At 37.7% G+C, this 24551-nt stretch overlaps 2 protein-coding genes across 2 annotated transcripts in view; one reads left to right on the forward strand and one right to left on the reverse strand.

Annotated features, from left to right (window-relative positions):
- Nucleotides 1-4350, reverse strand: part of SLC25A24 (solute carrier family 25 member 24) — a 34671-nt gene extending 30321 nt beyond the window's left edge. Inside the window, exon 1 of the mRNA XM_083846766.1 lies at nt 4046-4350. Within this exon, the coding sequence (XP_083702892.1) occupies nt 4046-4069 (24 nt within the window). The 5' untranslated portion in view covers nt 4070-4350. The remainder of the gene's footprint in view (nt 1-4045) is intronic.
- Nucleotides 154-24488, forward strand: EEIG2 (EEIG family member 2). The gene is made up of 11 exons (XM_083846773.1): nt 154-1575; nt 13072-13192; nt 13882-13911; nt 14385-14501; nt 15702-15748; nt 19182-19285; nt 20233-20328; nt 20901-21087; nt 21178-21305; nt 21636-21705; nt 22033-24488. The coding sequence occupies exons 1-11, from the start codon at nt 1334-1336 to the stop codon at nt 22073-22075; spliced, it is 1185 nt and encodes a 394-aa protein (XP_083702899.1). The 5' UTR covers nt 154-1333; the 3' UTR covers nt 22076-24488.
- The last annotated feature ends 63 nt before the right edge of the window (nt 24489-24551 follow it).

The raw sequence follows: 24551 nt of genomic DNA on the forward strand, positions 1-24551 counted from the left end.
TTAATGAACAGTACAAATTCATTCTCCGTAGATGTTGAAGCTCTTCTAGCTCATTTGAGAGCTAATGAATATGATTCATAAGGAATTGCCATAATGTGAGATCTTTAGGCTGTTGGAAACTATTAAAAAGACTTCCAGAATTATCTTAGAGTACATCACAGAAATATTCTTGAGGGGGGAATTCTTATGTCAAGGCCTAATATTTAGGTATTCTCTAAAATATGTCTTCACAGTAATTACTGGACATTACTAAACATCTGGGTGTTTTAGGGGTATCTTTACTACAAATAGAAACAGATAATGGGGTCGGAACTACTTTTTTCTTAAGTACTGTAATGCTCTGTATAAAAATGCTTTCTATGCTCAGGATATTGTAAAACAGAGAAAGTAAAATCATTTTTCTTCCACTCACTGCAGTCTGATTTTTTTTCCTCTTTACTGTTTTTCTTCTAAAATCATGCCACAGGACAGTTGTTGATATTTTGGTGTATTTAGCCATGCACATCACTTCTGATGTCTGCATTCACAGGGTATGTATTATATTGATCTAAACTTCAAAGTACTCTTCTTGTCTGTGAGGCAGCAGTTATTTTCATGAACTTTCTGAAGATTTCAGATGCTCAGCATCACACACCGCATATAATCTTACAAGTTCCTTCTCTGTTCATGAGAACAAATGCTTGGTTGTGGGCAGACTTGCTGCATGTAAGGGTCAGCTTATGCAACATTCTGTGAAGAGGAAACTGATGTGCTGGGAGAGGCTGCTCAAAGCTTGCTTTATGTTTTAGTCTTCCGGAACGGGTTGGTGAGATGAAGTTGTTCCTCGATGATCACGTGCTGAACTATTCATTATACAAAAAGTATTGTGTGCGTGCTGCTGTGATCATCTGTGTTGTAGCATTGTTGCTAAGTGTAAACACAGATGTGCACACTGCTCTACAAGGCTATGACCATCTGTTCCTTGAATCAAAGTGGAGCCAAAACAGCGCTGTAAACCACAAGCCGAACTGCAGTAAGAGCCCCCGAAAGGGGTTGAACGACAACAGAAGGATCCTAAAGGCGGAGCTGAAGTCCCGAGCTCTGCGGGGCTCAAGTCTCCCGCTACGCCCCGCGGGTTGTGGGGCTCGGGCCCCTCACGGCGCCGCGCCCCAGCCCCGGCCGAGCTCCCGTTACGGACCGCGGGGAGGCGGCGCCGGGGGCGGCCGGAGCGGGGCGGGTGGGCTGGGGGGAGGCGCCGGCTGCCATGTAAGCGGCCGCCAGGGGCTGAGGCGTGAGCGGAGCGGAGCCGAGCCCTGTCCCGTCCCGTCGCGGCGGTGCCGCCCTCGCTCGGGGTATGGGCGCGGAGCGGGGCGGGCGGCGCGGCGCGGAGCTGCCGCGGGGCGCTGAGCGCCCGTGGGGGCGGCCGCCGGGAGGCCCCCGGCCCGCGTCCTTCGCGATGCTGATGAAGAAGAAGAAGTTCAAGTTCCGCGTGGAGCTGGAGCTGGACGAGCTCTCCTCCGTGCCCTTCGTCAACGGCATCCTCTTCTGCAAGGTGCGGCTGCTGGACGGCGGCAGCTTCAGCGGGGAGTCCTCCCGGTAGGTGGCCCCGCTCCTGGGGGAGCCGCGTCCCGCCCCCGCCGCCCCCTTCCCCGGCTCCTCGGCTCCCCCGGCGGGGCCCCGCTGGCGGCCGAGGCGGCGCCCGGAGGGCCGGGGGCGGGCGTGAGGGGCGCTGTGAGGCGGCCGGGGCCGCTGCCCCGGGGCTTGTGGCGGCGCCGGGGCCGAGGCGGGTGCGGGCGGCAACGGCCGCAGGATAGAAGCCGCCGGCTGCCCGCCGCCCCAGGGCGGAACGCCGTGACACAGGCGTTAAGGCTCGTAAATACTGATACCAGCGGAGCGGGGTCCGGCAGCGGGGAGGTCGCTCGTGCCGGGGTGTCCTGAGCTGTGAGGCTCGCGGTGGTGTGGGTACAAGGAGGGCAAGGGGTTTCTTGCAGCCGGGACTGGAGTCGTGGCTGGCGGCTGTGCCTGCGAGCTGTGGCCTCAACGCTCTGTTGGGCTCGCTGCGCTTCGGCTTGTGGATCCTTACGTGGAGAATTAACATAAGAGATTTATGGAAAAGCAGTATCTTATTTCCTGTACGTATTCAGATCTTATGCTTTACTGACTTTGTTCGTGTTTAATGCTGCAGTGCAAACACAGCAGCAGACACAGGTGTCCTTTTTCCTTCTTCATGCATCAGCAATAGAGCTGTCATCTGCGGTGACTGGAGCGTCCGGACCTGCTGGTCTTGACGGCCAAGCCGAGTGCGGGTGGCTTCATTTTCCAGGTGTCAGGCAGAGGCAGACTCCTGGCAGTGGGAAGGGTGTGCTGTGATGTGCGGGACCATTGCCCAGCTCTCCACTGTGGGGAGAGAGTGGCCTTCCCATTACATTTATTCGTGCTGTATGGCTTATTATGTTACTGTAATGTTATTACTAGAAGGATTTACTGAAAAATGCCTCATGGAATTCCGGGAGTAGACAGAAATTAGTCACAAATCTATGACTATTCAGTTATTTTCTTATTAAAATAGATGCTGCTATTATAGAGCTCACTAAAGTATCTGCTTTTGATTTTGCAAATTAAATTAAAGAGAACAAAGAGCACCAAAACAGAACTAAAAACTCCTTATTTAACCATTCTAATATACTTGCATGTATAGTCAAACATTAATCTTTTCTCTGTATGGTTGGAGGGTCTTCAACTCAGTGGTGTTCTGTTCTCATTTCATGTCTCTTTTCCTTGTCATTCTTCTGAGCAACTTCATCATGAGTAACAGATTATGACAATCATGAGTTCAGGCACTGATGTGCCATTACTGTTCTAATGCAGCCCTTACTGCTTTGGAGTCACTTTCACAGGCTGAGTTGCATTTGCTGGACAGTCTCTTTCAAAGAAGTTGATTTTAGATGAGCTGATGTGAGCAATGTGTATGATATGTGTCTCTAAGAAGTGTCAGTGGAAGCATGACAGAAGCAGAAGAAATATTATCTTGGACTCAAGCTTTACAATCCTTCTATTTTTCTTGGGGTATGGTTTCAAAATAAGAAGAGCAGAGAAACTTGCTGGTGTATCAAAATCCCTGTGAGTGTAACTGGTCTATTCTTGCTGGACTGAAAAGCATCGAGGTATGTTTATAGAAAGGTATAGCATTCCTCTGCAGTGATCCTTCAATGCCAATTTAGGGAGTGCCTTTGCTCTTGGCTTAAGAATTAACAGATGGATTTTCACAGTGGTGATTCAGCAAAGGTCCGAATAAATAAGGATGAAATTAAGTTAACAAGGGTGGCAACATTTCAAAACTTGTCAGTTACAAACTTTTTTTTTAATTGCCGTCATCTTCTGCATGCATGCATTTATTCTAGTGTGAACTGGTGGTCATTTTCTGAAAGTCGAGATCTTTGAAGTGTCATAAAAAGCTTGAAAAACTTGATTGTGTTTCAAAACATAATATACATACTCAAAGTATTGTATAATACATGAAAAAACTGACCCTATCTCCTTAATAGCTTTATTTTTGTTACTGATTGAGGTCTAGTATACTATAACTTTTGAGGGAGAAGTTATTGAGTTCTCCAGTTTGTGTTGATACAAACATCAAAGTAGAAGTTACACCTGTGAATATTTTGAACAGAAAAGAATAGTATTCTAAGGTATAGACTTGGAGGAATACTACGCATATTCCTTAAGGCTAGTACAATGCAGACAAATATACTGGAATCATAGGCTGTCTGTAATTGACCTAAATAGACTGAAGAAATAATTGATAGGCCCCCTAAGGTAGATAAGTGCTCATAGGCTGAATTATTTCACCACCAGCAAAAGGGAAGATGTGGATATGAGGAACTCTAAGACTTTTGGAAAGTAAACCATCTTATTTCTTAAGAGGGTGCTTTCAACACTGTACTGTACAAATTTAGGCTACAGTAGTTATAAGCCTGATAGTTACATTTTTTGCTTGGATTTCCCTACCACCACCCCCTGGCACGTAATACTTTTTGCCACACGTAATGGCTTTTTGTGTTCTTACGCTTGCAGTCTTCAGTTCGGTCATATTCCTCTTGCTCCGAGTTCTGCCTTCTGGTATTTTAGACTGCTGATGTTTCTCTCTTCATTCTGTTACAATACAGCATTCAACACAGTCAAAACTAAGAAGCTGATTATGATCTATATCTGTGTGACAAGAATAATTGATAGAGATGAGGGGGGAGGGGGCTGAAAACTAGCTTTTTTCATCAAAACATTTTATTCTCTGGCAAATTCCAGAGAAGTTCGCATACAACAAGCTTTTGAGTTCTGAGAGGCAGTCACAGAGCTCTTGCATTACTTGTGTGAATATGTTCTTATTCCTAACAGATACTGAGTAGAATAAGTAATTTTGTTCTGTAGAATTTGATTTCTTATCTTTCAGATAATAGGTGTTTCTTATTTCTAGTGATGCTTACCTGCTTCCTGCTCAACTGACTAAAACTACATTTGCTTTTTTGACTCTGGTAAGCACATCTTCTGCCTCACTGGACTCTTCAAATTGCTTTCTAATCATCATTTCCCTTCTTGCTGCTATTACGTTTGAAAGGGAGAACTTCTCCTGATACTAAGACAGCTTAAACAGTTTTATGTTCTTAAACAAAAGTACTTGTTAGAATGATCTACCTGTCACATGGAACTACTGTCCCTCCCAGTCTCACCTTCCTGCACTATGTATGAATTCTGTTTGCAGTCTTCATACTTGGTAGTCGGCAGTGCTACTTCTAATAGTAGCACTATTAGATATAGTATTATCTATAGTATTATATATAATATAGTATTATATATATATAATATTATAGTATTAGATATAGTACTTCTAACAGTAGCACTGTTAGCACTATTCTAATAGTTCTGCAGCTGCAACCTGATTTGCCAATAGAGAAAATGTAACAAAGTAAGTTTTCAAAAGCTGTGAGGCAAGAAAGTGGTAGGCAAAAAAATCCGGGCTAGCAGTTTTGTAGTTGCTCTTTTCATATCCTGAAAATCCATTTAAAAGTTTGTCTCGGTTGCAAACAGGCTGTTAGTGAGAAGCTTTCAGGCCCTGTCACTCTCTGTCAGGGGAGGTAAGGTAAGAAGGGACCTTATGGGGAAGAAGGTAAGAAGAAGTTCTGTACACAAATTACAGGATGCTTTTTTAAGTGTAGTTTCTTTGCATCTGTTAATGAAAGGCTGAAGAGGTGCAATAAAATGGGTTTAGATGAAAGATTTAGAGAACATGCTTGAGGAAGGTCACATGATGTGCAAGGATTGGCACGGATATTCCAGACAGAGCTGAAGGAGAAGCAAACAAGGCTGAAACATTAATGTCAGAGTTCATGGGGACAGGTGGAAGAATAACGATATAGAAACAAGAGGAATGAAAAAATCAAGTTCCTGAAATAGAAGGGCAGGAATTCAAAGTAGTATTAGAAAGAAAATAAAATCAGATTTGAGGAGGGATGTCTCTGGTCCATAGTAGCAGAGAATAAAATGTTTGTATTGATTACATTTTGCATGGAATTAATTGGTTAATACAGATGGAAACGGATCATCCCTGTGAGACGACTTACTGTAAAAACTGGTAAGAGATACAGCAACAGCTAACTTCTCAGGAAAAGGTTCCTGGAAATAGGTTTATGACAGACATCTACTAAAAGTGCCTGTTTATTAAAAAAAAGCATAACGTGTCCCTTGGTTTATGCAGGAGAATTTTTTCCCCAGCACAGGACACAGAGCACATTTTGCTGTGTTATGTTGCTGTCATAAACTTGCTATTTGCAAGCACTATAATGCTTGATTGCCTTCATATTTTAAGGACTATTTCTGTTACTTAGTGGAATAATTTAGGATGGAGGGGACTGCTAGAGATCATGTAGGCCAACAGGACTAAGCTCAGATCAGGAATCTCAGCTTCGTCCAGTTGACTTCATGCAACCCGCAAGAATGGAGGTAAGTTTTTGTAAACAACCTGCACCTCGGGTTCACCACTGTCACTGCCCCTTGTCCTTTCTCTGCTCCCCACTGAGAAATGTCTTGCTCTATCTTCTCTCTAACTCAGTAGAGATGTCTGAAGACAGCAATTAAATCCATTTACATATTTTCTTGAGATTGTAAAAATCCAGTTCTCCCAATTTCTCCTCCTGCTTCAGCCCTGGTGCTCTGACTCCAGATCCTCACCTCATACTCCCAGGACTTGCCTCAGTTTATCATGTCTTTCACTCGAGGACCCCAAAGTGGATTCAGTGCTACAGATAAAGCTTTGCAAATGTTCAACAGAGGGAACAGTCACTTCTTTTGAACTGCTGGCTACAGTCTCACTAGTACAGTTTGCCCTTCACTTCACCAGTTCTCTTAGGTCTCTGCATTTGCTTGTAACCAGCAGTTTTTCGTAAGTAAAAATTAGCGGAGAGCAGCTCTGCTTCCATGTCATGATCAGTTTATACACATTTTATATGGAATACGTAACGTGAAATACTGCTAGTTAAAGATTTAACCTGGTTACTATGAGTAAAAATGTGAAATAGAAAGTGGTTAGTTTTGCTTGCAATAACAGCAAATTAAATGGGGAGTAGTGCACTATAAACAAGTGGAGCTCTTCCTGCAGAGCTTGCTGTTTGCTGGTTTGCTTAGTGCTGAAATTTGTGAAACATTAAGGAAACATTGAAGCTCTGTTTGTAAATGACTGGTTTTGTTTGTTTTTGCAGTGCTTAGGAAAAAAATGTTTTTGTTGGAGAGAATGCATCTTCTATGACTCAGGCATGGAGGAAACAGAATATTAAAGTAAACCTGTCTTCCTGAATATAGGAAATAAATTGGATTTGGAATGTGCATGGGCAGCATGTAGTCAACAGTTGTTCTGTATTAGATGCATAGAATGTATTTGAATAAAATTGGTCCTGGCGGAGTTGGTGATAGATCTTTTTTATTTCCTTTATAATACCTCTTGTGATTTTCTTATTTGTCTATTTGCATTTGCTTTTACTTCCGTTCCATCGAATTAATGGAAAGGCTTTTAGTTTAATTTGAAAGTAAAGGATTTCTCTGTTGCGTGATCTTGTTTATATTTTTGTGTATACAGTAGAGACATTAAGTGAAAAATCATGAGTAAACCCTGTTGTTTGACACTGCAGCTGCATGGATCTAAACCAAACAAGAAGAGAGAACTGTACAGTAATTTTTTTTCAAGGATCTTAACCATATGATGTTTTGCTTTAAAGTGGACTAATTAGAAACAGACATTTGATTGCTCCAGGAGACAGCTGCATAGGTACCTCCATTTTTTCCTCAACAGTGAAACTTCACTAATTTGAAATAGAAGTAAATTAGGGGGAAGATTGTACAAGCGGGATGTCAGCATTCCTCTTTTGCATGCCAAGCCACTGTGTGTTCCCTTATACAAATGAGAGCTGTATCCAACAATACCTTCCTAATGCTGCAGATAGCCTAGGAAAGATCAAGTCTTACTGTAACATACCTGAACCACTGAGGGCACTGGAAGTGTGGCTGATAAAACTGTTAAGATTATAGGCTAATGCCTTCTTCATTCCTGCCTCAGAAAAATGGGATGACCTTCTGTAAGTGCTTCGGCATTCTGCAGAAGAAACGTATGTTATATATATTTTATAGATGTATATATATATGAATATGATATTATTTACATTTTAAAAGACCTTCCACACTAAAACAGGGGAAACTTTCTATGTGTAAATAATAACGCAGTCTGGGAGGATGTATCTGAAAAGATTATGTGAGGAACTCATGGTATGCCTATGTCCTTGGACCTGTAAATGACTAAGCTTAGTATGCATGCCTAAGTTGACTATCAAGGCCCTGAAAGACCACCAGTAGAAACAAATGTGCATAGGTCAGGGATATTTACATACTTTAACGAGGGCCGGGAAATAGTGTGGATATATTAGTTATTTCTTGGAAATCAAATGAATATGTTTTGATTGTATATAACCCCTGTAGCTTGAACAATTCGACACGCATACTAGGTGGAGTGATCCCCTGTGTGTCCAGCGCTGCAATTAAAGAATGCCTGCCTTCTAAAACTCCAAATTGAGTCGTAGACATTTTCTTTGACTGACTTTTATGGTAACATAAGCACTATAAGGAATCAAGCTGATCAAGTCCATGTATATATAGACCTCGCTAGTGAGCCTTTGTCCTGTCCAGCCAGAGAGGGGAGCGGAACAAGGCTGTTGGTGCTATCTGTGTCTGGGATTTGTGGCTGGCTGTGTATATATGTGGTGTTTTCACGTACATACTGGGAATGCATCTTCTGTCTCACTACTGGTGGGACCTGGGATGTGGAGCTGTAGCAGCCTTGATCCAGCATAATATATTTTCTCCTGAAAGAAGCAAGCAAAACTTAAGTAATATTGGAAAAGTTGCACTAATTCAGAGATAACTCTTCCAAAGTCATTTTATTCACTGTACTTTGGACTGTCAATGCCCAGTCGCAAAAATTCTTGAAAGTCTAAAGCAAATATTTGCATAAAATCACCAGCTTTAAAAATAGTAATAAGTCAAAATAATATTCCTATTTACCTTGTGGACTGAAAAAGCCATTTTACAAAGTATTTAGAGTGAGGTTTGAGATAACTCATGTTTTGTACAAAAGCTGTAAGATGTGTAAACAACCCTTCCATTCCTTAATATAATGAAGACTACCTACTTAATTGATTCTGAAAGTATTTTTTGAGTTTCATATAAAATTTGCCTCATATAAAGCCTGAATGGCACCTTAAAACTAAAAACAAATGCCCCCAATTTCTTACTTCCTCGATGACCAATAATTCTAAAGTAATTGTGCTAGAAAAAGAATCCGTTTACCATGATCATTGCATATGGCTAAATGTTATAATTAGCTGTCTAGAATAATTAAAATAAAAACTTGAATAAACAAGTTTCTAATTAATGGAACACAATATTTTTCTAAATGTCCTAAAGAGTTTTAGCTTCTTTATTTCTAAGCCTTTCCTGCTTAAGCTTTTCCATTTGGCAAAAAGGAATTTTTCATGTGACACTTAAGGTCTTTAGAAGTGATTTATTTTTGCATTTGTGGCTATTTGCTGAAACAAGCTGTTATTCAGATCCTTTATCCATGTGGGAATGAACAAACAATTTGGTGATCATAAATGCTTCTAAAAAAAAAAAAGCCTATCACTTGTTAAAAATTAGGATGAGATGATGATTGGATTAGGAATTGTTGCTTCTCTTATGTTGTTTGCTGCGTTGATTTTTCTCTTTTGTGGATGAGAAGAGAAAATAGAAGACTAGTTCATTATTCTAAATGGGAATTGTGTACAGCACATAAAATACATACGGGAGAAGCCTTGTCTACAGCTGAAATCAGGCATTTCAAATCTAGTCAAAGTGGAAATGACCCTCTGAAGAGAAAAACAATTAGTTAAACTGATGGTTAGCTTAAACTATACTTTAGAATCAATTTATCTTAAAATATCTGCCTATCTTGCGTTATTCTTGGCTAGGTCTTACTCTAACAGTGTTTGTTCTTAAACTACAGCCTAGTACATATTTGAATGTATCTTAGTAACCAAGATGCATTTTGATTCATAAAACAACTGCTTTTGCTTTGCATGTGGTAAAGTGACTATGAGGCTCGTAGGAAACTGACTCATAACGGAAAGCTTTCTCCAGCGTGCCCCATAACATAGGCACAGTTGCCAAGAAGTTATGTCGGTTCATTTCCATAGTAACCAATCAATAAAACTATTTATTTTCTAAAGGCCTTGCATATGAACTAAGATTCTCAGAAATTTAGAAATTAAAGATAGAAATTAGAAATAAAGAAATTTATTTCCTTTCAGCATAAAGGGAACAACTTGCTGGTGCTTTTATTCACACAAAAAATACCTTTATTAAAATGTGACAATTTTTTTAATTGTATAATGAAATTAAAAGAAGAACAATTCACTTTTTGTGGTTGTTGTTGTTTCTGCACATTGTAGATAAATGTTTCAAAGACCTTGAAATGACAGCAATGACCATGTCCTTACTTGTATGATGAGCAGATACTAGGGGAAGTCATTTTCTGACCTTTATGGGTGACAGTGAGAGACTCAGCAAAAGTCTGCATTTCTTCTATTTACAAAAAAGACATTTGATTTTTTCTCCAGATATTATTCGATGCATAGTAATGTATAAATGCAGGTTCCCTGTGGCCATAGCTGACATGCCTTGATCTGAGACTAGAGATAGAATGGAGGAGGAGGTGAGGTCAAAGGATTGGCAAGAGTTCTTGCAAACTCAATACAAGTTTGCACAACTTTATGTGTTACAGTATTAATTAGATATTTCTGCTAGAATTTAATTTCAGGAATTCTTTGAAGTGCAGCACAACTGACAGCTACAAAAATCACTTATTTTAAGGAACCGCATTTTCAGTTATCCTCTTAATGTATAGGTTTTTAAATACAGTGTTGTGCTTAAACCAAGATTCTTACTCTGCGATGAAACAAAATCTGATTCTGGGATTTTGTGTCTGTGCATTTGTTTCTGTGGGGGAGGAATACTACCAGTGTGCCAAAATATCATGTTTTTTGTAAAAGAAGTCTTGACAAACGATATCACTAAGTTCACCTGCATTCAAGTTCACCTTCCCACTCAGTCTTTTTAGCTTAACAAATTCCCAAAAGTTTGGCTAATTACCATCAGGGTTAAGGACATGACCACATCTACTGTCTTTTACTATCAGTGGAGGCCTGTTGCTTCTAGTGCTCGCATGAGGACATTAGTATTGTTTCATATGAGTTTCTTAAATTCTTGAATGTACTGATAGTACTGTTCACAGAAGGACTAGAGTACTACAGTGAATTTAGTGACTTAAGATCTCTTCTCTATTTGAAGCTGCTTATAGTAGAACTGCTTCTGATCTGGTGGTATTTTTAAAAGACGAAGGCCTTTACTTTTTTCATTTTTAGGACAAGATCAAAATATTACTCAGAAAAAAATAGCTTCAAGAAAAATAGAAATAAATTCTAGAGACTTCATTTGTAAATTACTTTGAGTAAGCCTGGACCACTGTGATTGGCAGAAAACCAGACCATTCTCAGGAGTTGTGTTGTCTAGAGAGCACAGTGCATGAAACCTAAATATGCACATCCCAGATACCCACGCACTTGCATAGCTGTGTTCTGCCTGACAGTGGACATCTAGCTGACTGTTTGCTTTACCTGAGAGATGGGCAACTGTCACTGAAGTGCTACGATAGCAATTAAACCCTTCTAAGTGTAACAAATCACACATCCCTTAAAGGTTGTATTTGACTTGGCTCCTTCTTGCTTGAGCCTGTTTCCAGTAGAGGATGTAGTAGCTATTTGTAATTTGCCTTTTTTGAATTCTGCTTTTATTCTGGATTTAAATAACTCATATACTGGCAGTTTGGATTTTCCTTTTCCCACAGCATAGACAAGTTTACAAGAGGAGACTTAATGGATAAAAGGTAGATCGTGGTATGTAGAACTTGTTCCTCTTAGGTCACATGCTTGAACGTGACTCAGCGTTGCATCATTTGAATCCGTTAGTCTGTTGTCGTAATTAAACTGACTCATTTTAGACAGGGTAGTTTGTTCCTACCTTAGCAAGTCATTGTGGATGTGAGTGCTGCAGCTGGCAGTCTCCCCAGCACAGCGATAGGAGCCTTGTGATTCATTGTTTCTCCATAGGTGATAAACTCTGACTCCAGCCTATGGGGAACCAAAGAATTCTTCTGTGCTAAAGAAGTCACACTGGGTCTTCAATAATAAAGTGCTGTAGGAAGTTAATATAAAACACAGGAATATGTGCATTAGAAAAAAAAAAAGTAAAAGAAGGACAGATTTGCTTTAATATGTGAAGACTGTACTTGAATGACTAGGGTGGTAGAAGAAATTATCAGATTCTCCACACTCCCAAGGTCTGTGTTTAGAAACATGGGACTAGAAAAGAGCTTTTTGATCATTGAGGCAGGTTCCCCAGAATCATAGTCCTTATATCGTGTTAATGACAAACTGGCCAACCTTTTCTTTACATACAGTAAGACTTCTTTGCTTCTATTTCTGTTATTTGAAAGCTGTTCTAGAAATTTGCTCTCTGGTTTGAGACCTTGTAATTTTCAGTTTTAAATGTGTTTGATTATGCCTTATTTTGGCCCCAGCCACTTCTCATTTAGCTTAAAAAGTTAGTTGGTGTCTACCGTGTTTGAATCACTTACCATGTTTTTATTGTTTGTTTTTTTTTGTTTGTTTGGTTGGTTGGTTGGGTTTTTTTTGTTGTTGTTTTTTCCTGATAAGATACAGGAGTCTTCTAGCTATTCTCCCTGCATGTGTTTATTTTGGAGTCTATTTGTTCTCAACTGGAGTTACCCTAATAGAAAAATGTGTGCCACTTGAGACTTATATAATAACATTAATATAGCTGAAAGCATCCAACATTTGCCTTTTTCTTAGCTAAGTCATTTTGCTGGCTTGTAATTCTCTTGTGATGAACAAATCCATTCAGATATTAGTCATCTTATTTTGCTCTCAAAAGACAAATACCCAGAATGTAGTTGAAATTATTCTATGCCTCGAGTGCTTGACTTTGTATGTGATTATTGTACGTCTTCTCCTCTGAACTGGTGCAGGCCTCAAATTTATCTAGTTCTGCCTGTATTGAAACGTGATTTATCAAAGATGGTATCCCTGAGTACATTCCAAAGCTCAGCAGCTTGTAAGAGAGTGCCTGGGAGCTAATGTTCAGGAAGAAGGACTTCACATTCTCTGGAGGCAAACTGGAGAAATGACGATCTGAGTCATTTGCAAAAACACATGGCTGTTCATTTTTTTTCTCTAGGTTTAATGCTGTGTTCAGGTTTTGAAGCAGTTAATAGTCTTGCTACACAAAGAGAAGAGTGAAGGATGGTTATTCAGGCTTTGGAACAGACTTTGCTTGAAGTGGCCACTTCACAAACAGAAGCGATTGTTTTTAAGCTATCCTATTGCATTTTATGGTCCTGAGCGCATATGCAACTGGCATTAAGCATATCTTCCCTATTTGCAGGGAGGTAGTACAGGCAAACTGTGTCCGCTGGAAGAAAAAGTTCCTATTTATGTGTAAAATCAGTGCCAGTGCCACAACAGGAATTCTGGATACTTGCATCTGCAGGGTGTCTGTACGGAAGGTAAGTAGCATTTTTTCTCTCCTCTGCTCTTCCCCTGCTCTTTCATCACTTGTTTTGATTGTATTTTTAGTCAGCTGATAGATTTCATAAAATCTATTTTAGCTACAACCATGTCAGGTATTTTAAAAATATTTACATAGTAATTCTGTTTATTACCTTATCTTGACTAATTCACGAGTTTTTACATTCTTATTGAAAAGAAGTTATTCCAGCAGGACAGGTAAGGAAGCACTCATCGGTCTTCACAAAGTTAGCCCTTGATAGATAATGCTGGTATGCACGAGTAAACTTAGAAGCCTTGAACTGTGCTAAGTATCACAATTTTGTATGAAGCACTTCCTGCCCCTGGGGCTAGACTTTACAGGAGGCAAATGCTGGTCTGGCATCAGGCACTCACCTCTCCCCTGGTCCCCTCCTACAAGATGACAGTCTCCTGGTGGCCTGCACTGATTTAATACGAAGTTCTAAATGACCACAGTATAACCTAGCAAATGTGTGCCGAGCTATTTTAAAATTAAGATTATTATTTGGGGGTTGGACCCAATGATCTTTCAAGGTCCCTTCCAACCCCTACAATTCTGTGATTCTGTGATTTGCTTTTCTTAAAAAAAAAAAAAAAAAAAGTTGTTATCTTTAATGGATGGCTTGCATAATTACTAGTATGTTTGTTTGGTTTTTTTTCCCCCTAGGAGTTAAAAGGAGGAAAGGCATATGCAAAGGTAAGTTTAATGTATTTATACCCTTTTAAAGTAATTGCAGAATAGTACTGCTGTAACAGCCATAATTTCATTAGGTACATTATAGTGACACAGTGTTGTTTGAGCTCTTGATCAGTGTGTTTAGTAAGTTTAATATTATTGTATAACATTCTATCACTGGAATGTTTTTTTCTTTAAATTTAATATATAGAAAGGGTTGATGAAAGTAAACCCTTTTGCATGTATTTACTTTTAAAAATACATAAATTTTCTTTTTTTTTTCCTGTCTTGCGACTATAATTTATAACTGAAGATAAAGCTATGCAGAATTTGATGCTCAGCATTTCTTTTCTGCTTTTTGCCTTGGGCCTCTCCCTTCAATGGGCATCATCTTACATTGGAGAGAAACTAGTGTTGAGTGGCACTCAATACTGTGCATGTAACAAGCGCCTGCATTTAGTAATATGATTACTACTAACTTGTCATTTTAACAGCTGGGCTTTGCAGATCTAAATCTAGCAGAGTTTGCTGGATCAGGAAATACCACTCGTCGCTGTTTACTAGAAGGTTATGATACCAAAAATACAAGACAGGATAACTCCATTCTCAAGGTAATTTTTCTTTTCTCATACTTAAACTAATAAAACAGAAAACAAGTGGTATGATTAAACATTTAATGAGATATAAAATGTATGTGCTGAACCTCTTTCTAGAGGGAAAACTAGTTAAAAGTGCAAACATTGGCTTTGCTTTTAGAGAATCATTAAAATCCATATACTCAACAATAGAGTTTGTCCTACTCTTGGATATAGAGCCGGAAAGCTGTAAAACAAAAGTGTTCAAAAAGTATTCCTACTCTGACAGGAATTGAAAAAGAGAATAGTGAAGTATAATAAAAAAGTAAATACATTCATATAAATGTAGCAATTATATCTTTAAGAGTGGGCAAATTCCTGTGCAGCTCTCCTACAAGTAACTCTCTTAATTGGTTTATTTATGTGTAAGCCAGCTTTATCACCTCCATGAATCCTGGAATGTGTAACAATTGTTAAGAACTGTTGAAAGAAACCCATCCTGCTGTTCTCCCTCATTAGTCCAATGAGATTAAAAAATGAAGTAAGCTGCATTTCATAAAACTGAAATTAATTACAGAATGTTGCAAGCAAATTAAAAAATTAAAAATTGTCCTGCTAAAACACTAGGATGAATTCCTCATACCACTGAGTATACTGTCTAAGCATATACTTTCTGGTTTCTTTAAGATAGTCATTGACTTTGTCCAGAAAACTTAAAACTAATGGCTTTGTCCCAGCCAACAAGCCTTCTCAATGCATTATTGTCCTATGGCATTATTTACATTTTGTGGGTTTATTTTATGTCTGATGTTTGCATGTACAGTTTGTGTGTGCTGGCAGTTTGCTAAACACTATTATCAAGCAAAGAACATACATCAGCATCCACTGTTTCAAACCAAATTCTGTTTGCTCATGAATCTTTTGGTTTCAAGGGAAAAACAAAAGAGACAGGAAATCTATCTAGCTATTAATAATTTTAAGATTCTTCTTGATCTACGTATCTTTTAGAGAATCCTTTAAGTGCATTAATGTTAGTCTACATGCTCTTTTTTTTTGCAAGCGTTTGCATGTGTACAAAGAACAAGAAGTATTTTTTTGCAGAAGTGTTTATTTGCATATATGATGTTTTTTTACTTTACTTAAATGTAAGATTTGTGGCAAATCTAACTTAGTGACATGACTACGTATCACAGACTAATTCAGTTTTTTTCTGTGTTTTGTTTTCTTGTTGTGTAGGTTTTGATCAACATGCAGCTAATGTCTGGAGACCCATGTTTTAAAATGTAAGTTTATAAAAAGCTGTTGGATAGTATTTTGTCATGCGTAAGTTTCTCAGTCCATGTTCAGAATTACGATTCTATTTTGCATACGTGAACATCTCCAATCTGACAACAGTATTTTATAAAAAAGGATAGTAGCTGAATAATGGCTAACATGGTAAAAATACCAGAAGTCTCACAGTTCTTCTTGCAGTTAAATACTCAGTATATTTTCAAGCAAAGGTACTAGCCTGTACATCTTCAATAATAATAATAATAAAAATAAAGAAACACTTAAGGGAAGTCACTCATACAGCAACCCTACATGAACATAGCCATGACCTAGTTACCCTGACCAATAGGAAATGAAGGACTCTTACATGGCATCTGTATTGTAAGAGATATTTTACAAGAACCTGAAAGCCGTTCATTCTAAGGACAGACTTGGAAAAATATATAGAATGCTTTCATGAATGCAGTGTCAAAAATTCCTCAATACTTGCTAAGATACTTAATGCCACTGCTTTTCCCTAACTTAGGATGTTGATAATCTTCCATCTCTTAAAACTGGTAAGCTGTCTTGATGGGCTTTTCAGTTTAATGCCAGTCTTTTCTAATTTCATATAACAGTAGATGGCAATTGTGTCTATAACAGGTTTAAAACAACTTAGTTGTATTTTACTTGTCACAGATGTTTGGGGGACGGGTTAATGAAATAATTCCTTCAAAATAAATTTGATCTTTTAAGTCCTACTTCAACTCGAATTTTTCTTCAGTTCATTTCATTGACTGCTATGTTGTTATACTGAAACTAGGAGATGAAATCAATTAAGTTGTGGAACTCCTCGCTACTACATTTCGTGAATACTAAAACTCTAAGTTCAAGAAAGAATTAAGAGAAATTCCTGAATGAAAATTATTGTGAGATATTAAATATAAAATATCACACAAGACTCAGAAAATCCCTAAGCTACAGATGAGACATTGGAAGAATAATGAGGTGAATTACCATATGTGCCCCCTATTCTCTCAGTACCTGTTTGCTGCTGACAGAAACAGGATGTTTCAGTTATGAATTTATGTTCTGAGATAACATGCTTGTTCTCTTACTAGCACTTTCAAAAACAATCTAAGACAATTTGAAGTATTATATATAACATGGAAAGACCAGCTTAAGGAAAAGAAAAGCAATCTGGAAAAAATTGCTAGCTTCACCCTTATGTCAGTTTCATCTTTTTCTGTAGGTTCTCAACTTTAATCTATACTTCCAAACCTTATACTGGATCAAAAATGTCTTCTAAAGATATGGTTAGTGCTTACTAACTCTGTACAGACACACTTTTACTTCAGCAGGACATAGTTTTTGTTCAAAATACTCTTATAAACTGAATTTGAACTCATCTTTTATCAGATGAATATAGGCAATCAGTGTCCCTCTGAATAATAAAACAGAGTGGGATACCAGTCTCATACAGGTATATTACATAGCAATAAACATATACTGAAATCTGAAGTTTTAAAAAAAATAAAAAATGAAGCTGCAGCTCCAAGAAAAGCAGCACTGAACTCCTAACTTATTCTGAGGCACAAGTATGAAGTAATGTCTCAGCAGTTTTGAGATATATTCTGGTGTAATTAGGACAATTGAAAACTTTTCTATACCAGCTACAGACTTTGCATTACTGCTGTGGCTGTATCCTTACCACTGTTTCTGAAGGGATCTGAGAATGTGGCCTGCACCAGTAAAGCTCAGATGATTCAGTGCAGGAACTCTTTGATACCCGCTTGCACCACTAAGGTGTCTTTCTCCTCTTCTTCTAACCTTTCAAAAAGAAGAGTAGAGCAGTGTGAAATCTTGTCCTGTGCTCACTGAATAACTAGTCAGATGGTACTATCTGAATCTGTTTGTTCAGGCAAAGGTTTTCTGTTTTGCTGGTTATTGAGTACCTCCTCATTTACTTTGAGTGAGACCTATTAACAAATATCTCACTCGTACACATAAACATTTTCTCAAAGCCAATTAACTAATAATTGGTCTTGTATACTCATGGAACAATGTATTTCTGTGCAGGTACTCATATAGATGAACTTAGTAACTAAATAGTTTTCTGCATCCCTAGGAAAAACTCTCTGATTGAAATTATTCAGTCTTGGCATTTTCTTCCAAACTGATGATATAACCATTTCCCAGAACACAAACTTTCAACACAAACAGAACAAATAATTTATCCAACACAGATGTTCTTCGTAGAAGGAAAAATAAGCCTTAAAACAGTTGCACAATCTAGAAGCAGCTACATATTTTATGAAGTCGTCAAGAAAGCTTGACATTTGATCTGGGGTGACATCCCTTAAAGCATTCAATTCTTGCTTTCAAAAGTATATTAGGCTTTTAAGTCATACAAGCATTTTATTTCCAGAAGTGCTTTTTCTGTCTTTCTCTCTTGCTTTCAAACTTAACGTAAGAGGAGACATGCTACTGTATATAAAGACAGCAGCTAATTTATGGAATATCCAATGTAAAAATGTCAACAAATACCCATTTGTATGCAGAGCAAGAGTATGGATCTCAAGGTCAAAATAACAAAGCATTAAAAAAACATAGGCAATGTCTTGAAATGCATTTTAGTTGTATTTGACTGTTTGCAAGTGCAGGTTACTTTCCCTTTTTCATTTCCTAAGTCTTTTGCACTAGCAAAACACAAACTTGAAAGGCTTATTCTTTTTAATAAAATATCTCTTTGGGTGTTGGTATAAATTGAAACAAGCACTTAAGCTGTATGAAAAGCTTTTTAGTAGTGATCCAAATTTAAATTATGTGGTATGTGATTTTGTTGATTTTTTTTTTTTTTTAATTCACTGGCGTTGGAAGTTAGAGGGGAACACATGGAGATAGTAACAGAGGCCCCTCTGCTAGGAGGGGAGGGCTGTCAGCCCAGAGTCTGCTTGTATACTGCAACAGGGATGAAACAAAGCCAGGAGTACACCACAGTGCACAAGCCAAGTAGGAGAACTGTAGTTGTATATTTGGTTGCTTTCTTTCTTTTTTTGATTTACCATCTTGTCATGTATTCCATGAAGTATTGAGGTATACACATTCTTTACAGATAAATGATCCTGCAATTCACACTCAGAAAAAAAAGACAAAAAAACTTCAAAATTAACACATATCACTCCACCAATTATCAAAAGGCTTATCAATAAAAGAAAAACTCTTCCACAGATCCCCAGAAGCCTGAAGGACTGAGCAGAGGGATTCTGTAAAATGTCCTGAAGCTCAATAGCTAAAGCATTTTTTTTTTAAAGGGGGCTAGACAGCATGTTCTCAGAAAAAGGTTATGAGACGACTAACTTGAAGCACAGTACAAATTATGTCTGTTTACTTGAAAAAAATATGCTGATCAATTTGGAGGAATCAGCAAAAACAGAGCAAATTCTAACCACCTTTTTCTTACAGGCCTCCTTCCACAGCAATGTCTATAGCAATTGCTGGAGAATCAGAATCTTTGCATGAAGACAGGAAAGGCAGAGAAAACTTAACAGTACATTTGGGTATAGCAGGTATAAAATAATGTTCTTAACTTCTTAATTCTTTTTTAACTGGCTTCATAGCTTCAAGGAGATACATGAAATACTTCTAATCTTAAAAGGATGTTGTCAGTTGTCTCACAAAGGGACCTTCTTTGGTTTATTTGCTGAGATACCCTCTCTTAAATAACAGCAGTAGAATCCCTCTTTTTTACTTTTTTAACAGAAAGACAGAAAGAAAATGGGCTTGGTGGCCTGTCTTCTTTTTAATATTTAAAATCATTCATTTTCTGTGTGACACATTTCTTTATTTGCTTTGGATTTGTGTTTCAACAGTGCATTTAATTTGGCCCTTGATTTTCAATTTATGAATCAGGTCTTTAGGGATACACCTATCCCCAAATTTTCAATAGTGAAAGCTCTATACATTTTTTTAAATTGAAGTCGTTCATCTGAAATTATGTATGTATGTAAACAATATGAAAAAATAGTTACTATGAAAATACTGTACTAGGGGTTGATTTTTTCTAAACAACTTTCAGGCCCTTATACGGATTATTAATTTCCACCCTAAACACAGCTTAATTCGACTTAACCACAGTTGTTTTCTGTACTTTCTATTAGAAAACACTTGACACGCTATTCTATTATGAAAAGCATGGCAATCTCTTTAACATCCACAGTACAGACAAATCTAGAACTATACTTCTTAGAAAACAGTTTAACTCAATGCTACTCTCAATTTTATCGGAGCAGAACCATATTACTACATTTCTAATAGATTCTTCTTTTAAGAGAATGAATATTCCTTAATGCATAGTATTTTTTGAACAGTTGCATCTTTGACTAGGTTCATAGAAAAACAGTGTGAAATCACTAAATCCCTCTGGGGAATCTGACATTGGAGTCTAATCAAAATAACGGGCAAAGTGATAATAAGGTTGGCTTTAGGACCGTTGTCTGACTTGCATGTTTTGCAGATGTTTCATCAAAGAGTGCCTCAGTCCCAGACGAACTTGGTGCATGCGGACATTCCAGAACATCAAGCTATGCAAGTCAGCAGTCAAAACTGTCAGGTAGCTGTTAACCATTTCTTCATGAATTGTTGCATTTTATTAGCTTCCATACTTTTAGACTGTAGACAATAAGTATACCTCTATGTTTTTAAAAAATGGTGTGAACTTGAAGCCTTTTCCTAGGAGTTCCAGGTGTGGGAGGGGTTGGGAGGAAAAGTAACATTTTTTCCTCTTAAAAGCATGATTGTAAATGATCTGTTCAAATGTGAGGCAACTTTTTCCCTGAGCTTTGCTGCTCCAATTAACGTATCTGAAAGATTTTTAACTTTTACATGTATAAAAATAAATGGCTTATGAATGGAGACTCAGCTCTGAAAGTTTAAGAGGAAGGAATGACACCAAGTTATTGTAATTGTTAGGAAACAAAGTTATTTAGAATAAAAAGAAAAGAGCATGTGCTAGAATACAAAAACCAAAATGGATTGTCTACTCGGTGTATGCATATATACTCACAAGGCTTTTGAAGTTCCTTTTCAAGAAGACAAAACACAAATTCTGCTTTGTAAAAGATAATTGATGACCGTGGCTGTCAACAACATATCTCATCTAGCTCTCCTGTGTTCTCCCAACAGGCTATAGCACATCTCACTCTAGGTCATCCAGTATGTCTGAACTGTGCCACAGGAGAAACACCTCAGAGAGTAGTACCTCAACAGGAATTGGAAGTATTCTAGGGCCCTGTGAAGAGATGGATCCAAAAGTAACTGAAACAAACATTGATACATCTATTAAAGATGCATCATCAGAAAAACTTTGCAGGTATGCTCAACTTGAAAGCCTTGCCTAGCAGAAGGAAAACAGAATTTACTGTATCACTTCTAAGACCTCTAAATATATTTATTTTTGCAGACATCCTGTAAAACAAGACTCTGTGGAGTCACAGCTGAAGAGGGTTGATGCTACCAGAGTTGATGCTGATGATGTAGTTGAAAAAATACTCCAGAGTCAAGACTTCAGTTTAGACTCAAGTGCAGAAGGTATTGAGAGAAATAAGGAAGCTTAGGGAAAGTTGATGCACATTAAAGGCCTTAAGAAAACTGACTCTCTTCATAGTGCCTGTTGCTTGTAATTGTAAGGACTGTGCATATGCTTGATCCTGTTTCCCAGAAGTTGAAAAGACCCTTGTTGCATGACTCCAGTAATTTTCCCAGTGAATTACTTTTCTCAAAAAGATAACAGCAGGGACAAATCTACAAGGAAGTTAGGTCCTCCAACCTATAACCTGCAAAGTATCAGTTACAAAATTGGTAGGTGTAAAATGTCAGTTTTAGAAATGAAGCTAACAAATTAATTGCCTTGCTTTCTAGAGGAAGGCTTAAGATTATTTGTGGGCCCTGGTGGAAGCACTTCTTTTGGAAGCCATCATCTACCTAACAGGTATGTAGCCTGAATGACTAATCAATGAGTAACACTAAACAGAAATGTATCTTACATAGCAATTATTCTGTGTATACATTCGTGATCTTTTCATCTTTCTATTCTTTATCATTCAAATGCACCAAAAGAACTAGATTGTCAGGCTGTGAAGCAGAACACAAAGGTTTGTTCTAAAATCAAACTGAAGTGCCAGCCGAAAACGCTGTAACTTTTGGAGGTCCTGAAGTCTTAGTTCCAAAGTTCTCAGTTATGAGCAATGTTTCAAACTTAACTTCTTTAACTTCTATTTTAATTGCAACTCATCTAATTTCTTACAAACATTTTCAGAGTTGGATCTGGAGCGTATGAGCAGGTGGTGATAAAACGCTAGACTAGAATGACTTGAACAGAAGTGGAGAATGTGGAACTCTGGCATTGACACTTTTCTTCAAGTTCACTCTCTTGCAAGAGCTGTGAAAGCCAAGATGAACTCAGTGTGAACTTCTTTTGGAAAAGTAATGGAATGCCTCCTGCTCATATAGCTAAACATTGCCTTGATACCATAGAAGATAAAGCTCTGTATATGTTGTGAAAGCACTTGGACTGTTTTTGTAAGCTGTATCTGATGTTAGTGAATTACTTTTCAAGTTGTTCCCTAACTTTTTAGAAACATGATTAAGTGGGTCCTATTTCAGTATTTCACCACAGAGGTCACATGTGGTCATGTGCTCCACAACTTCTTTTCTAAAGAAGTTCCAGAAAGCCTTAAACAGACCTGAAGAAACCAGTTAGCCTCAATTTTGACTGTACCTGTCACTGAAGTCTTAAAGAAGCTAACTCCTTCTATCCAGTCAAAAGTTAGTACCAGGTGAAGGTTATGGCTTCCACAGAACAACCCAACTATATTTTCAACATAACCAAAACCTTCTCATAAGGTTGCATTGGTGGAGGTGAAGTTTACATGCATTAAAAAAGACTCAATAGATCTAAACCAGCCCGTAATAGGTTGTGTTACTTGAAGTCTAGAGGCCTACGTACATCAAATATGATGGTTTTGTACAAGTAACAAAAGAAGCAGGATACCACGTGAAAATGTGACACAGTAGTGTATTATCAAGAAAGCTGGCTTTGTCCCTAAGGATTGCTAACTCTGGAGTTCAAACGCTTCTTCCAACAGAAACTTGCTTCAGTAATGCACAAGCCTTGAGATTCAGAGGGATGGTACTGTTTACAAACCTTATCAATAGTTTACTACCACTTTGAACTTTTTATTGTAGCTTAACCCTTCCCAGTTAGTGTTTTGCTTGGGTTTTGAAGGTGCCTTGAGGGATAGGGGAGGTACAGGGATATTAAAATATTTACTAAACAACTTAAGCTTTAAAACTAGGTAAACATCTAAACTGCTACCAGTATAACTTATTAAGAGAAGCACTTTATTGTAGACGTATTCTGCACTCTGAAAAGGAATTACTGTGCAACAAATCTGTCTTCTGATGTTGAACACTTACTCCTTCGCTATCTGTCCACTGTTACATTAAGGTCAATGTACTGTATTGAAATTTGCACAAATAGCCATCTGCCTGCCAGACAGAAAAGATGAAAGATCTCTTAAAATTTTCATAGAGAATTATGAAAGAATCCATTTTTCAAGTAATGTGCTAGGTGACACATTTCAAATTCAGGCTTGGATCTGCTGTATTTTTAACTGCAAAATGCATATGACCTGTATTTTGTTACAATTAATTGTACTGTTAATCAGTAAGGCTTAGATTAAATACAAATAAAAATTGCATGGCCATCTTAGAAAGCTTTAAATTCTTCCAAAATTGATGTTTGACATTCCTTTATTGAAGTATAAGTAAGCCTTATTTGTTTTCCATAAATCCAGAGTCGTTATTAAACTCTTATTTGTTAAGGAAATTATTTCTTAAATTTCTTAAGGAAATTTCAGAGTTTGAAGCTTGAGTAGTGTTACTAAGTATGAATGAATTGTTTCTCAGTTACGGTACTTCAACACTTATTTCCTACTGGAAACCATAATCTGTAAGCATTTTAATGGGTAAAAAGAATTAATGCAAAGATTCTATTTTAGCTGCTGTTAATAGAAGTGTGGTATTATCTATCCATTTCTTCACAGGAATTTTAAACAGAAAACAAATAACTATTAGTATAGTATCTGTCAGAGCATGAGTTTCCTTTTATATACCTATTTTGTACAAAAAATATCCTACTGCAAGCCAAAAGATGCATGAAATTTGAATTATGTTGCTTTCAGTACTCCTAGACACTGCTACACTTGGACAAATCTGTTAAAAACAGTAGTAGTTAGATGGTAGTTTACTTAAGTTTACTAGGAAAAATAGGCATAGTAAGAAGAAATGTAAAAAAGCGTTGTACAGCTACTTACATAGTTCTTAAAGAAATTTCCATAGCCTAGATTTGTATTTTGTGTTAAAATACACAGGTAACTGCCATAGATTAGGTATTTTGTTTACTAGAAACTGCTATTTCTTGCCTAAGATCTTTTAAGTAAGAAGGAAGTTTACATGGAAATCAAGCTTTAAATAAAGCTGTGTTGTACCATTTTATTGTTCACACTTCAAGCTAAAACTCTTTATGTAGTGATTCTGTAATTGTGCATATTTTAAGTGGAACGTAACCTTCATACTTGGATGTATTTTCTTTTTTTTTGTAAACTGTGTTGTAAGAATATTGAACACATGTTGTGAACTGTTTGGGTTATGTTTTTAAACTGTATTTAATGTAAAAGTCTCAGATGCAATAAACTCATGTTGCAAGGAAAATGTGCCATTTACACACAGTTATTTTTTAAACTGGAAGGAAAATAATGAAAATAATGCTGTGCA

This window comes from Anser anser, assembly GCF_964211835.1.
Source record: "Anser anser genome assembly, chromosome: 8".
NCBI lineage: Eukaryota > Metazoa > Chordata > Aves > Anseriformes > Anatidae > Anser > Anser anser.